General features: G+C 43.9%; 1 protein-coding gene across 5 annotated transcripts in view; it reads right to left on the bottom strand.

Moving 5' to 3' along the window:
• The window catches only part of Shroom3 (shroom family member 3), a 369,823-nt gene that overhangs the window by 66,385 nt on the left and 287,494 nt on the right, over positions 1-15,944 (bottom strand). For all 5 annotated transcript variants that reach the window (XM_029568529.1, XM_029568528.1, XM_029568532.1 and 2 more), the window contains one exon: positions 4,798-4,929. In XM_029568529.1, the coding sequence (XP_029424389.1) occupies positions 4,798-4,929 (132 nt within the window). The remainder of the gene's footprint in view (positions 1-4,797; positions 4,930-15,944) is intronic.

Raw genomic sequence — 15,944 nt, 5'->3', positions numbered from 1 at the left:
GGTAAGTACACCCGTGTCGTGCAATGCCCGCGGAGGACAGAAGAGACTGTCAGATCCCCTGGAACTAGAGTTATGAACAGTTGTCAGCTGCCATGTGGGTGCTGGGATTCGAATCCAGGTCTTCTGCAAGAACACCCAGTATTCTTAACCGCTGAGCCATCTCTCCAGCCCCCCTTCCTTCCTTCTTTCCTGCTATAAACAATGAGAAAAATGCTTGATGGTTATTTTCTAAATAAAGAAGTAGCGACATATAGTTCTGGTAACTTGTATTTGGTTCATGAACTGACCCTAATAGTTTCCAGTTTCAAAAATCACAGCAAAGGTCTTGGTGACATGCTCACTACTGACGTGTAGGACTCTACAGATGGCAAGCACATCACTGTTTGTTTCTGTACCAGTAAGAAAAAGAGGCTGAAGCACCTCAACTCTTTATATATTTCAGACTAGGATTCAGACCAGAGCTAGCCTGAAATCGTTTCCAATGGCCAAGACTCGGACAATCTGAAGCAACAGCATAAATGACAAGAGTGTGGGATTACAACCCTCAGGATAAAATAAATAGGAAGTCCTCACTGCTATAAGTCAATCACTAGATAAATAAAGGGAGAGAAGAAACTGTTCTTTCCTACAGAAGAATTCTGATGAATAACTAGAATGGAGGAAATATGGAATGGTTCTAGGTAGAGTTGTCACAGACAATATCAACAGATGTCCAAGTTAATGAAGAAGGCCTGAAGAGAAACAGGCCATTTGCATAGCCTCCAAGTTCTGCTCAAGTACTTAGGAATAACAAAAGGACAAACAGCACCCTTGCAGTGAGAAGCATAGCTACTTCACCATAACCAAAGTTAGTGTCTGCAGGAATGAAACATCAGTATCACAAAAACCCTTATGTGATACACTAGGAAAGACACACACACTTGAGTGGTATTCCTACCAAAAATGCCTAAGCCTCAATTTCACCATGAGAGAAAGCATTAGATATCTCCAAATTGAAGGCATTTTACAAAATAAGTGGGTGTTTCTTTTAAAAAATGTCAAGATCACCACTGGGGATGTACTCAATGGCAGAAAGCTTGACCTACGTACATGATGTCCTGGGTTCAAACCTAATAGTGGCAAACAAAATGAAACAAAACCAGCAACCATTGACCTGAAGGGATACTGGCAATACATCAGGGCTGACAAGATGGCTCAATGGGTAAAGGCATCTGCTGTCAAGTCTGACAAAGGAGCTTGATCTCTAGGACCCACATGTTGAAAGGGGACAGCCAACTCCTTCAAGTTGTCCTCTGACTTCCACTTACGCACACTGGTACTCCCCCCAAATAAATAAATAATTTTTTTAACTGTCAGTCAAGGGGCATGGTGGCACACGTCTTTAATCCCAGCACTCTGGAGGCAAAGGCAGGCAGATCTCTGTGAGTTCAAGGCCAACCTGTTCTACATAGTGAGTTCCAGGCCAGCTGGGAGACCCTGTCTCAAAAAAAAAGATCAATCAATAAATAAATGAAAAAATAACAATAAAAATGTCAGTCATAAAAGCCAAGGAAAGACTAAGAAATGTCGCAGATCAGAGAAACCTAAAGAAATGTGAAAACCATAATGTAGCCCTCCTAAACAGAAAAGGTTTATAAGGAAGAGAAAATGGTTAATCTGTAAAGTCTTCAGTTTTCTAGAGTCGTAAAGTCTGTAGTATTATCTATTACTAGTGCTAATTTCTTAGTTTGATACTTTTACTATGTCATAAAAGGTACTAACATTAGGAAAAGTTGGATGGCAGGTGTTTGGGAAATCTCTAGTACTACTTTTATGAGCCTAAAAAATGATTTTAAAATAATCAAAGCAGCCGGGTGTGGTGCACGCCTTTAATCCCAACACTCCAGAGTCAGAGGCAGGTGGATCTCTGTGAGTTCAAGGACAGCCTGGTCTACATAGTGAGTTCCAGGACAGCTGGGGCTACAGGGAGACCCTGTCTCAAAAAATCAAAGCTAGAATAGGGATTAGGATCTGAAGATAATGGGCTGAGAACAACTCCAAGTGTTCTGTTCAGTCCCTCCTCACTGTCACCATGACTAGATTTACAATCACCTAGGAGACACAGCTCTGGTCATGCCTGTGAGGGGTTTCCAGAGAGGTATAGCTAAGGAGGGAAGACCTACCCTGAATATGAATAGACCAAACCATGGTCTGGGATCCTAGACTGAATAAAAAGGACAAAAGGAGAAAGCGAGCTGAGCACATGCATCCATCTCTCTGCTTCCTGACTACAGGCGACATGACCACCATGTGCAGTTTATGCAGTGCTGGAAACTGAACCCAAGACTTCCATCATGCTAGGCAAACACTCTACTAACTGAGCTGTTTCCAGCCTAAAGCTTAGGACTTTTTAAGAAGGAAATCATGTACCCACTTTCTCCCTTCCATTCTTCCTTCATATAGACAGCACTGTTGGCCAGTTTTGACCATGCTGAATGTGACAACTCTGACTAGTTTTCTGCTTGTTCTTGTTTAGGAAAAGGTCTTGCTATATTTCCAGGCTGGTCATGAACTCCACAAGGAGCTAGAATTACAGCATGCACCCCACTGCCCAGCATCCCTGTCTAGTTTAGAAGGCAGTTTCTTTATGGTTAGGCTACCAAATAGAGACATTTAAGTTCATTTGTTTCATTCAACTTTTTAGGGATTGCTTTGCACAATATTTTGTATGTGTATTCACATGCACATGTATGAGTATAGAGACCAGAGAACAACCTCATGTGTCATTGCACAGGCACAGGTAGGCTGGCTGGCCAGCAAGCCCTAGATATCCTCATGCCTATCTCCCCAACTCTTGGATTTTAGGTCTCCACAACCATGCCTGGGTTTTTACACAGGTTTCAGAGACCAAACACGGGTCCTCTAGCACTCTATTGACTGAGCTATCTCTTCGGCCCTACAAAATATTTTAATTATTTGACACACCAAGCTCTGAGGAATTCATACTCTTCACCAGCAGACAGGCTCTGCTCTTCCTGTTTTCCCAGCATTGGCCAACACTCCTACCAATATCCCCAAATAGCAGCGTCCCTGGAACCCACTCTTGAATTTTTCCTCTCCTTTTCTCTACTCTCATCTATTATTAATTCTCATTCATCTCAAATCTGTCTCAGCTCTTGCCATCAGGCCTGGCTTCACTTGGAGTCTTGGATCTTTTCTTCCCAGGTTAGAGCAGCAACATCCAAACAACTTCCGGGCCCTGAGGCTTGGCAGTGGTACAAGATTTACCTACATAGCCCTGCAGATACCTGTTAGGGAAGTGAGGTCTCTACACTGTGAAGATACAAAGCCAAAGGGAACAGACCGTCTGCCCCTTCGCCTGTTGCCAAGAGCAACCCTGTACTGGTTTCTTCTGAGTCCAACCTGAGCCCCACCTGACCACCCCCAGCGGCCAGGCATCTGGCTTCTCTAGACCTTCAGCACATTCAAATTGTTTTTGAATTTTTTTCTTCAAATGGAATATTATAAAGAACTTAATGCAAATATCAAATATGTCTGTTGTTTTACTATATATAACATATTTTATACACATATGCGTATCTTAAACATGGATAATCCCAGTGTGCAAATTTCCAATGTTTACTTTATTGATCCTGCAGGTCATCATGTGGACAAAACAACATCCCAAACTGAAATGAGGACAATTGGTAGAATGATAACCATCACTGGTTGACATGTGAGCAGAATCCTAAGTGCTTTGTGTGTGTCAACTTTTCAGTCCTTTCAGCAATGCACTCTGTAAAGTGGAATGGAGAAATGCAAGCAACATGCCTACAGTTACACAACAGGTGGCAGAGCTGAGGTCTGAATTCAAGGTTGTTCGACTGCACAGCTCCCCTGTGTTATATATCTCCTGGGGCAAGAGAGATGACTCAGTGGTTAAGAGCACTCACTTCTCTTCCAGAGGACCTGGGTTTGGTTTCTAGCACCCACATGGCAACTCACAACTGCCTGTCACTCTAGTTTCAATGGATATGACACTCTCTTCCAGCTTATATGGGCATCAGGCATGTATGTGGTGCACATGCAGAAAAACACTCACACACATAAAATAATAAATCTTTTTAAAGTTTTTTTTCACCCTTGTCAGGTATAGTGACACACATCTGAAATTTCTGCACTCAGGAGGCTAAGACAAAAGAGTTGTGAGATTAAGGGTAGCCTGGACTATATAACAAATTCCAGGGCTGCCTAAGCTCAAAAGAAATAAAAAAAGGAAAGAGAGCGGGAAAGAGAAAGAGAGAGGAAAGAGAGGGAGGGAGAGAGAGAGAGAGAGAGAGAGAGAGAGAGAGACAGGGAGAAAGTGAGAGGCAGAGACAGAGGGAGAGAGAAAGAGCGAGAGAGACAGAGACAGAGAGACAGAGAAACAGAGAGACTAGTTTGAGGCATGCCTGTAATCCTGACACTAGGTAAGGTGGAGGCAGAAGGTTTGAGGTTTGCAAGTTCAATGTTAGTCTGGGTGACACAGTGAATTCAAGGCCAGCCTGAACACAGTGAAATCCTATCTTGAATCCCCAGGAGCTAGGGATGTAGGGATATAGCTTTATGGTACAGCACTTGCCTATCAGGAACCTTGGGTTCAATCCCTAGCACCAAAAGCAAACAAAGTCGTCCTTCTGAACTTTGACTTATGTGGCCTCTTTGTTGTGCTCCTTTCCTTTCCTACCAGCCTGTCTTGAACCATCCTGGCCTCCAATTCTCTTTTGAGCAGACAAGCCTTTTTCTGCACTGCTCAGCGCTGATCTCCATATGTCTTACCTCTGCTTCAGCCGAAGTTTCACCCCTCCTGACCACGTTGCTTTCCTGTGCTGGGGGCCAGAGGTGAGCTGCTCTGGGTTGAAGGAGTTAGAGGCACTTGGATCTGCATGGCCTGGGTCTGCATACACATCTCTGTTAAAAATAAGAAAATAAGAAGCTGAGCATAATAGGTTTCAGAGTGAGGAGCACAGAGGAATCTCACTGGGAAAACACACGAAAACAGACTGGAGGCAGATAAAGCAGCGAAGCTAGGTACAAGAACCATACTTGCCCCAACAAAGTTCTCTGCCCTAAAGAAGGCAAATCCATTACTGAGGTCTTCTACATTTTCTCATTACTGAGGGTCTTCTACCTTTCCTGTCTAGGTTTTTGTGGCCAATCAAGTATATTATCTAGTCTTCGAAAATGAAGATTTTTCTATCAAAGATGCATTAACACAGGATTTTGGATGTAGTTCAGTGGCAGAACACTTGCCTGACATGCACAAAGCCAGATTTGTAGTCTTCAGGGGTTGAGCCCAGGGCTTGTAAGCACTAGACAAATGTTCTACTACTGAGCACACCCCCAGCCTCAGTTTGACTATTATAATTCAGTGCAGGAAGGTGAATGAAAATTTGAACTGGTTGGTTTCTCAGCTCGCTGCATGGCACTGGATCTCAAAGTGTCACAGCCCCTTGCTCTGTTCAGTGGGTGGGCACTCAGAGGCACATGCCAACTCTTGAGCTCGAACTACTTCAGATTGTTTAGATGCCACTGCATTGGGAGGCAAGGCTTCTGTGCCATCATTTAAATCCAGCCTCCTACTCCCAGGCCCTAACACCATTCCCATACCTCCTCCCCTCCACACTCCAGGAAGCCAGAGAAATATTTCAAGCCCCACATTGCCAATGCATCCCACTATGGGAATGAACATGCTCCTTCTTAGGAGTCTTGGGACCAGATTCCATACTCTCGGTGTCTTTTCTTTATCAGACTCCCTGCTTCCAACTCTGAAGTGGATTTTAAAAGCTTATTGTTAGTATTACTGTGTGTGATGTGCATGTGAGAGTGTGGGTGTGTATGTGAGAGTGTGGGTGTGTATGTGAGAGTGTGGGTGTGCATGTGAGAGTGTGGGTGTGCATGTGAGAGTGTGGGTATGGACATGCTCTGGTGCACAAGTGGTCAATGGGCAACCTTGGGGCATCAATCTCTCCTCCCACATTTTTGAGGCAGGGTCTCTCTTGTTTCTGCTGAGCTGTATATTCCAGGCTAGCTAGCCCAGGAGCTTCCAGAAGATTCTCCCATCTCTGCCTCTCATCTCCCTCACAGGAGTGTTGGGATCACACATATACACCACTGTATCCAGCCTTTACATGGGTTCCAGGAATCAAACTCGGGTTGTCAGGCTGTGAACAAGTGTTTTTACCCACTGAGCCATCTCTCGAGTCCTGGAAGGGGATTTATCATCCTGTAAGTGGTGTTGGCAGTTTGTCTTCAAGGGTATTTCTAAGCCTCTAAGATCCAACTGCTGTGGCGCATTGAGGCTGTACCCGTATCTTGCATGTGCTTTGGTCAAAGGAGAAGGATTAATGAGCAGCTGTTAAGAATAAGCCTGTCCATCTGGTCTCCTATTTCCTAGTGTATAGAATGGATGTGAAAGAGCCTCTTCCTTAAATCCCAAGGTAAATAAAAAGATTGTTTTGATTTTAGGGTGCTGCAGAGGTGACTGTTTCCATTACTGGGGCAGTATTTTCTCTATACCTTAGTGCTTGCTATGGCCTGAGCAGGGTTTGAAAATTGTGTAGCTGCTATGCAGGTGCTGGGAATCAAACCACCCAACACCCACATGGCATCTAACAACCATTTGTAACTCCAGTTCCAGGGGATCTAATGTCCTCTTATCACTTCCATGGCCACTGTATGACACAGGTGCATTTGCATTAATGCAGGGAATATACTCATACACACAAAATAATATATTTTTCTTTTTTGTCTTTTTGAGACAGGGTCTCCCTGTAGCCCCAGTTGCCCTAGAACTCACTATGTAGACCAGGCTGGCCTCAAACTCACAAAGATCTGTCTGCCTCTGCCTCCCAAGTGCTGGGATTAAAGGCATGTGCCACCATACCCGGCTAAAATAATTTTTTTAAAAAAAAAAGAATAGAAAACCTTAGACAGTGAGCATTAATAGGCAAAAACCTTCTGCAGAATTTATCATGCAATCTTCACAAAACCCTAGAGGTACCAACCAGATAGCAATTTGGCTTAAAATTAAGAAGAAAGTGGAGTCAAAGGCATCTCCTTATCCAACACCCAAATGTAAAGATTTCATGAATGTACAAAGTCTACTCCAACAGTCGGCAAGATGGCTTAGCAGGTAAAGGTGCTGGTAAGTTTGGTGACCTGAGTTCAATCCTTGAGACCCACTTGGAAGAGAGAACCAACTTACACAAATTCTCCTTTGCTCCCGTTTACAAATAAATGTAATTTTAAAAGTAAAAAAGAAAGAGAGCAAGCACACTCTAACACCAGCCACTGGTATTATCCACTCTTCTACAAGGGATTGGGCTTTTCCTTTCCAGGTCTCCCCTTAATGTCCTCTTTTGGGAGGAAACAATCCTAGCCAGGCCTGACCTTTCAGAAAACCTTTGTGGCATTTAATAACTTCCTCATTTTTGCCTAAACCACAAGTGTTGGCTCTGTCCTTTCTGTACTGTGGCTTAGCCTCTGAGATCAGGTCTTTTCTTTTCTCAGTCCCCCTTCCTGGACACACCTAGAGACAGCCACGGGTTGCGGGTGTCACAGGCTATGGGTGGGCAAGAAGAACAAACCATGTGCATGAGGCACATGGGGTCATTTCATCTTTCTAAGGATCATCAACAGGCAGAGACAGCCTCAGCACTGCCCTCTAAAGTCATGGTGGCCAGCCACCTGTCACCTCAGAGGATCAGGGCAGCTGGGTATGAGATTCCTGAAACCCATCTGAACATTTGACTGCAACACAGGCTCCTAATCCCCATTTTTCTTCCTTGAGCTGCTTCTAAGCCAGACAGAGGGACCAAAAATCCAAGTGGGTGAGTTGGAAGACACCACGTGATGTAGGAATCAGATTGGACAGTGCTAGAAGCACTGCCAGCATCCACAGCACACCTTTCCTGCTTCAGCCTTGTCTGGAAGAATCTGGCCAACAAATTAGCACTTTTAAACTCATATGTGCTAATGAAAAAGAACCCCACAGTGACTCCAAAGGCCTAGAGTAAACATGGGGGCCTGTTACGTCAGAGCCCTGGTTCATTACTTTGCCCTTTTCTCACTTGCCTCATTTGTACACAGAACCACTTACCTGCATGGTGAATGTCTATCTCATTAAACTCCATCTCCAGAATATATGTCTCCCCACCCACCACAGGCTCCTCTGCCACTGGTAATTGACAGTCCACAGGCACTTTGGTCTCAGGCACTTTGGTCTCATCTGCCAAAGGTGTCCTTATGGTACCACATGCCTCAGGCAAACTGTTCCATGTCGTTCTTACAAAAGGATATGTATGTTTTCCCAAATGTTGGGAGTTATTCCTGAAACTTCTTTATGAAGAAGAACAGATGAGGAATATTTTTCTAAGACGTGTTTCCAGGAGAACCCACTAAGACAGAGAGGTTGTGTATCTTGGCTCAGATCACACACGGACTCATATTCGCTTGGGACTAAAATCACAGACAACCACTCTCTTCTTCCTTTCAGTTCAGCAGTTTCAAAATTTTTCAGTATATCATAAATTATGCAGACCTTAGAATTAGTAACCCAAATTTGGTGGAGTGATGGTGATCATGGGATCATAAACTGAAAATTACCAAATGAGTTTTGTTTTTTTTTTTTTTTTGAGACGGTCTTCCTGTAGCCCCAGCTGTCCTGGAACTCACTATGTAGACCAGGCTGGGCTTGAACTCACAGAGATCTGCCTGCCTCTGCCTCCCAAGTGCTGGGACTATAGGTGTGCACCACCACGCTTGGTCTGTAGCCGCAGCTGGCCTGGATTCCCTAATGGAGACCAGGCTGGCCTCGAACTCACAGAGATCCACCTTGCCTCTGCCTACGAGTGCTGGGATTAAAGGCATGTGCCACCACGCCTGGCTCAAATGAGATTACTTTTTACTTAAAAGACACCCCCAAAATACACTGTCAGCACCCTGTAATCAGCAAAATGGCTTCAAGTGAAAATACTAAAATAACCACATGGCTATCCAGCTCCACAGGCCATGTCCCTGAAGGAGCCATCCCTGCTAGCTTGTCCCCAGGTTTCAGTGTGGACTTCACTTCTTCCAGGAAGCCTTTCCCAACAAAGTAGGAGTGAAAACAGGTGTGGCCCCTACCCCTGCCCCCAGGCACAGAGCAGCACAGTAAAGTACCATTCACACCATCCTCCAACTATGAGCTAGTAGGTTCCTCTTCCACTACTCAAGGAAGATAAGCAGCCCCAGCTAGCCAGCCAATCAATATTTGTTGAATGAATGAAGTACTGTTCAATGTTCAATAAATCTGTAACCTAACTCACAACTTGTCAGTAGCACTAAGCAGACAGACAGCTCTTGGGGTTGTTCTACACTGTTTCTTGCTATTCTCTGCCTCAATCACAATATGACAAGCATAAGTGATAAAACTAGGAATAAAAATAAAAAAATATTTTTTAAAAAGAAGGGACTGAGGAGGTGGCTCAGTGGTTAAGAGCACTGGCTGCTCTTGCAGAGGACTTGGGTTCAGTTCCCAGCACCCACGTGGGGGCTCACAGCCATCTGTAACTCCAGTTCCAGGGGATCCAATGTCCTCTTCTGACCTCTGCTAGCACTGCACCACACAGATGTACTTACACATGTAGAGGTAATATATTCACACATAAAATAAAGTAAAAACAGTAAAATCTTTAAAAAGCAAGTGATAAACTAGGAGTCTAAGCTAACATGAAAAGGGTGAGCAGAGCTGAAGCACTATATGATATGAAACTACAAGGAGCCACTGTGGCCTCTTTCTCCCTCACAAGAAAGAAACAAGAGCACCAGGCGTGGCGGCACCCTTCTTTAATCAGAGCACTTACTTGGGAGGCAGAGGCAGATGGATCTCTGTGAAACTGAGGCCAACCTGGTCTACATGGTTCCAGGTTACCTGGTGAGGGAGGGAGGGAGGGAGAGAGGGGGAGGGAGGGAGGTAGAGAAAGAGAGAGAGAAAAAAGAGAGAGAGAAATAAGGAAACCCAGGCCAACCACCTACCTCTACCTCTTAGGATGAGCACATTCTGCCCCTTACTATTCCTGACTCCTGAACAATTGACTGCTTTTCTGTGTGGCATTTTAATAGAGTCCATTAACTGCTTTCTGAACTGAGCTTCAGGAGGTACAAGAAGATAAAGTTCCAGATCATTCTGTTCCTGTGGCTTGGTCGAACACTATAAAAATTATGGAAAGACAAGGGGGAGCTGGAGTAGAAGACAGGAATCTGAACTGATTAAAATGGTCTCTCCAGTCCTTTTAGATCCTGGCTTATACTAAATTTATTCTTTTTTTTTTCCTTCCCTAAAAAGGAAGGAGGTAAATGGAGGAGTCATGCCTACTTGGTATGGACTATTACAACCCAGGCTTGGCTTCATCTATTGGAATCAGTCACTTCTTCCTTTGTGTTGTGTCATACAGTAGGCACAGCTTTCTCTCTGGTCTCACCACTCCGCTGCTACGCCCCTCTAACCCAGTATCTGCTTAGCAGCCAGCAAAGCCTTTAAACAAAGTGGATTGTGTCAGTCCCTAAACTGTAGCTTGCCATGCACTTTATTTTTGGTTTTTTGAGAGAGGGTCTCCCTGTAGCCCAGCTGGCCTAGAAACTCGATATGTAGATCAAGCTGGACCAGCCTCTGTCTCCTGAGTGCCTAAATTAAAGGCATGCACCACTATATCTGGCTTTTCTATTGCATGTTGAAGTGCTCCTTCACTCAGCCTCAAAGGAGTCAAGTGGGCTGACTCTAGCCCATCCTTCAACCTCTCCCCCTTACCTAGACCTCATTCAGATTCCCAGAAGTTCCCCAAACCCACCAAGCTCTGCATTCATCTCGAACATTCCTTCCATTTTCTGGCTCTCTGCTCTTTAGCTGTCAGGTTCCAGGTCAAACACCACCCCTCATAGGCTGCCTTATCTGATGCAAATATTCTCCTTCCTGGCACCCAGTCATTCCCTTTACTGCGCTTATCACTCACAGAATTGATCAGTTGCACACATTAGTGAACAGTGTGCTCAGCAGGTCAGGGATCCCATCCAGCTTTTCTTTCACTGTGTTCTTTTACCCACCCAGGGGTCAGCATGGTGAAAGGTTCATGGCAGGCCTTTGGGGAAGTATTTTGTATAATGCTTTCAAAATGAGGCTCTACGCCCTTAAACTCTTTAAGGCATTACGTTATTCATAACATGCTTTGAAGAAGGTGGGATCTTTTCTTTTGGTCACTTTCTATATAGGCTTTGAACCCTAACTTTTGGTGCAGGCTTTCTTGGGGGAGCAGTGGCATAGGGGGGAGTGTAGTCAAACTTTTGACACACCGTTGGCACAGTACACCCAATACAGTTTTGCTGCCTTCATTTTAAAGCAACCAGAGAGACTTGTGTGATTAAGTAGGCATGTACTTTTATACAGGGCTGTTTGTCTTCGGAACCCTTTGGAGAGTTTCCTTTGGATTCATGCTGGGTGTATGTGCACACTCATATCATGACAATTTGCCTTGCCTTCTTAAAAGTCATGTTCTGGTTTTCAAGTCATGTTTTGCTTTATGTTTTCTTCCATGTCCTCCATGTCTCTCCATTCCATCATCTACCCTTTCCCTTGGATTAGCGGTCTCTTAATGTGACTGCAACAGATTCCCCAGCACTTCCCCCCTCAATCCTGCCCAGTGTCTCCAGGAGGCTGACAAGGCCTGAATTCTAGGCTTCTTCAATGCCTGAGGAAGGCTTTAAGAACTTCTGGCCTTATTCACAGACTTCTGCTCTTAGCCAAACATAACTATTCTTCAATTTCTGGTGACTGACCAAGCAGCTATGTGTCAAAGGTTTCCCAGGCCTTCTCAATGAACTACCCTTTCTCTAAAGGCCCCTTGTTCTTGTTACTGACCCTTTGCTACCTGTCTATCTGAGGCTTAACCTTCTGGGTCACAATCCCTTCATTACTCTCCTTTTTTGTTTCTCTAATCATTCCTTACAATCTAGGCAGCCATCTGCATTCCCTCAGGCTGTATCCTATCAGGCACTTTTAATCACAGGCATGGTACAGGTGTGTACTTAAAAACCCCTCTGTCTTTCTGCTCACCTACTTTGCTCCCATGACTTGGATAATGACAGGAGTGCCATGTATAATCCTCAGCCTCAGACTGATGGTCTATGTACATCTCAGGCCTGGGTCCACTTGCACCTACTCTGACTGCTTTCTTTTACTGCCCCCAAAACAACTCAATGGACCCAAGCCTACAATCTTCATCATTGGCACTTAGCATATTCCTGATTTCTTCTGAATATAAGCCTATTTCAGGATGTCAACCTTGCATAAAGATGGGAAAGGGGTAAATAGGGGAAAACTAAATGAGTGGCCTCTGTTGCAGATTTACTTTTGACTCTAATCTTTCTTTTTAAAAAAATCACACTTAGTGTGTGTGTGTGTGTGTGTGTGTGTGTACATACCTATGTGCTAAGGCAGGGTGTGGAGGTCAGAGGACAACTTGTGGGAGTCTTTTCTCCCTTTTTACCATGTGGGCCTGAGGGTTCAAACTCAAGGGCTGAGTGGCAGATGCCTTTAACTGTTGAGGCATCTTGCCTGCCTTGACTTCCGTCTTTCTACTCACAGAGCCCTCTCAGGCCAGGACCAAGTGTTAAAACAACCAAGGGTCCCCACTAGAGACAATTAAACTGATGAAACCTGTGCTAGGTCTTGTTGCCTCTAGCTGTAAATACTCGGAGCCTAGAACTTGAAACAATGCTAAGAAGCATCAGATTCTCAAATATGTGTGAATAATATGGATTTCAAGAGCCAGCTGCTTGAGTTCTCAATCTGGCTCCATGACCTAGCAGGTGTCTGACCTTGGGAAGTCATTTTGTTTCTCTTGTAAAACAGGAATGATAAAAGCACCTTCACTGACCTACACTTATGAATAAATTGGTATGTGTCAAGCACTTAAAATAATACCTGGCAATAGCATTAACTTCTTGAGACTCACATATATTGGGCACACGGTGTGTTAGTGTTCTATTACTACATCTGAGATAATCAACTTATAATGAAAAAGGCTTTATTTTAGTTCGCAGTTTTGGACATTTCATTCCACGGTTGGTTGGCCCAGTTGTTTGGGTCTAAGTAGCATGTCATGGCAGAAAGAGGTGACATGATTAAGAGGACTCAGCTTATGAAGAGAAAGGGAAAGGAAGGGGGGGAGGGAGGGAGGGAGGGAGGAATGGGCTATGGTTCCACTGTCCCTTTCAAGGGTATGCCCCCAAATAACTGAAGCCCTCCTACTGGGCTCATTTCTTCAGGTTTCCAACAACTCCCAACAGCACCAAGCTGGGCACAAAGCTCATAACACATGAGCCAAGGGGGTACTTCCAGATCCAAATTACAGCACAAGGTACGTGCCAGGCATGATGTTCAGTCAATCTCATCATGTGAGGCAGTGATGCTCCTTGTTCTACAGATTTTTTTTTAAAAGAGAAAATTAAACAAAATAAGTAGAAAAATATTTGACTGAATGAGTTTTCCACTACACACTTCATACCTCATTCACTTCCTACTGGGACCACTGGGCTTGGAGTATTTTTTTAAGTATTAGCCACATGCAAAATAGCATACATGCATCTGATAATTATTGCATATACCCTTTGCTATTTGTGTAAGATAAAAAGATGTGCATGACTGGCTGGGCATGGTGGCATATGCATTTAATCCTAGCCCTTGGGAGGCAGAGGCAGGTAGATCTCTGTGAGATTCACAAAAATGTTGTTGTGGTAGACTTACAGTTAATATTTTCCTTTTTTTACATTTTGCAACTTGTTTGCAATTATCATTGTTTTATTGTATGTTATTGTACTGCATTATATCTAATACAATTATTGTATTTAATTCAGAAAAATTAAAAAATAGCTTTATTTTTCCTAACTAGAATGAGTCTGAGACACAAATTTCTTCATATTTGAAAAGGCAAATCTCCAATAAAGAGGTAAATTGAGAGCTAAAAAGACACCACTTGCACTGGTGGAGAGGTTTACTTTGGGAACTACAATAGCTACTGAGAATACATGGAAAATGAAGCAGTGTTTCTGGGAAACCAGTGTCACTGAAGGGGAGCGAGAGGAGATGAATGTCTACTAAGAAAATTCACTGAAGGTCTTCCTTCTCCAACTGTTACTATCGACTGCTGGCAACACATAGCGTTCCCAAGAACCATGCAGACAATTCTGGGGCTGGAAGATGGCTCAGCAGTTAAGAGCACTGGCTGCTCATGCAGAGGACCCAGGTTTGATTCCCAACACCACATGGTGGCTAACAACCATTCATAACTCCAGTTCTAGGGGGAATTCAACACCCTCTTCTGACCTCCATGGGCATTGCACAACATGAGCACACTTACACAAATACAGGCAATACACTCACACATATAAAATTTTAAATAATAAAATTAAAAAAAAAAAGAAAGTCACAGTTCCTTGTGCTAATAGCAGACATCATATCTTGGGAAGCACTTTCTCAGACCTTCTTCTATTGGGCCCTCAGTAAGCCTAAAGGGGCATGTAGAACGGGAATTATTTATCCCCATTTAACAGAATCATAGAGGGACACTTACTGCCCAAGGTCAGTACTTAAAAGCTCTTCAGTGTCCTAAGCTCCAATTTTTGCACTCAATTTCTCTGATACTCTTATCTTATACTGCCACTGGATTATGCAGTACTTAAAAGTCCTTTGACAAAGGGGGCAAACATTTAATACCCAAAGCTTCTCTGAAAGGAACGCTCAAGAAAAGGAAAGGGAATGTTATTGAAATTCAGAAAGGACACACACACACACACACACACACACACACACACACACACTCTTGAGTGGACTTTAGTATAGCTTCTTTTGGGGCTTTCTGTAGGTGTCTCTCCAATCCCTTAAGGATGTGGATCACTATCTTCTCAAAGTGAAGTTCTATTATGAGATTCTGTCAGGGCCAATAATCAGTGTGCTATTGGTTTGTTTGGACTGGTAGGGAGGAGTGCAGAGAATGTAACCCAACCAATGCCCAGACCATAAATGGCTGTCATCTTGTATCATGGGACTTATGGGAAGGGAAGGTAGGGTTCAAATGGAACATAACCAATTATTTACTAGTAGGGAAGAAGGTAGAAGAGCCTCCTTCCAAGGAGAAGAAGGAAGAAAGGAAAGAGAGGGAGGGAGAGAGGGAAGGATGGGGGGAGAGAGGGAAGGGTAGAAGGAGAGAGGGAGGGAGGAAGAGATAGGGAGAAGGAGAGGGAGAGGGAGGAAAGGGACAGAGGGAAAGAGGGAAAGGGGGAGAGGAAAGGGAGGGAGGAGAGGGAGGAAAGGGAGAGAGGGAGAAGAGGGAGAGGGAGGAGGGAGAGGAAGAGATTGATTGATTTAGTAATCCTTCTCTATTTCCATAAAACGCTATGAAAAGAGAGTATGGTTGTTTAAGTCAACATCAAAAATGACCACATATGTAAGTAACATAACAGAGAGAAATAGTGCTGAACTAGCAGCTAGAAGAGTCACAGCAAGCCCTAGTCATGTCACTGTAGGCAGGTCACTTCAGTGTTCTGGGCTGTTTTCTCATGTGTAAGATGAAGATTGTTGTGGATGAGCCTAAGGGTCTCTCTGAATAGTCTATGAATGAAATTGGCAAAGGGGCATAGATGGTAAATTCTGAGTGAGAAAACAATCTACACACTTTCTACATGAGCTCCAAGAGGAAATCTTTGGGAACCAAAGGGCAGTTTCTGACTCCTGGTCTTTGTGAAAAGACATATACAGAATTTGGCCCCAGAAGACCTAGGTTCCAATATGGGTTCTGTTACTTCCTGGCCACTGTTCTCTGAGAATCAGAACTTTTTTTCTGAAAGGAAGGAAGGAAGGAAGGAAGGAAGGAAGGAAGGAAGGAAGGAAGGAA

This window comes from Nannospalax galili, unplaced genomic scaffold (genome assembly GCF_000622305.1).
Source record: "Nannospalax galili isolate Female #2095 unplaced genomic scaffold, S.galili_v1.0 scaffold800, whole genome shotgun sequence".
NCBI classification, from domain to species: Eukaryota; Metazoa; Chordata; class Mammalia; order Rodentia; family Spalacidae; genus Nannospalax; species Nannospalax galili.
The sequence above is the reverse complement of the archived record's forward strand: the minus strand, read 5'-3'. Positions and strand labels throughout refer to the sequence as shown.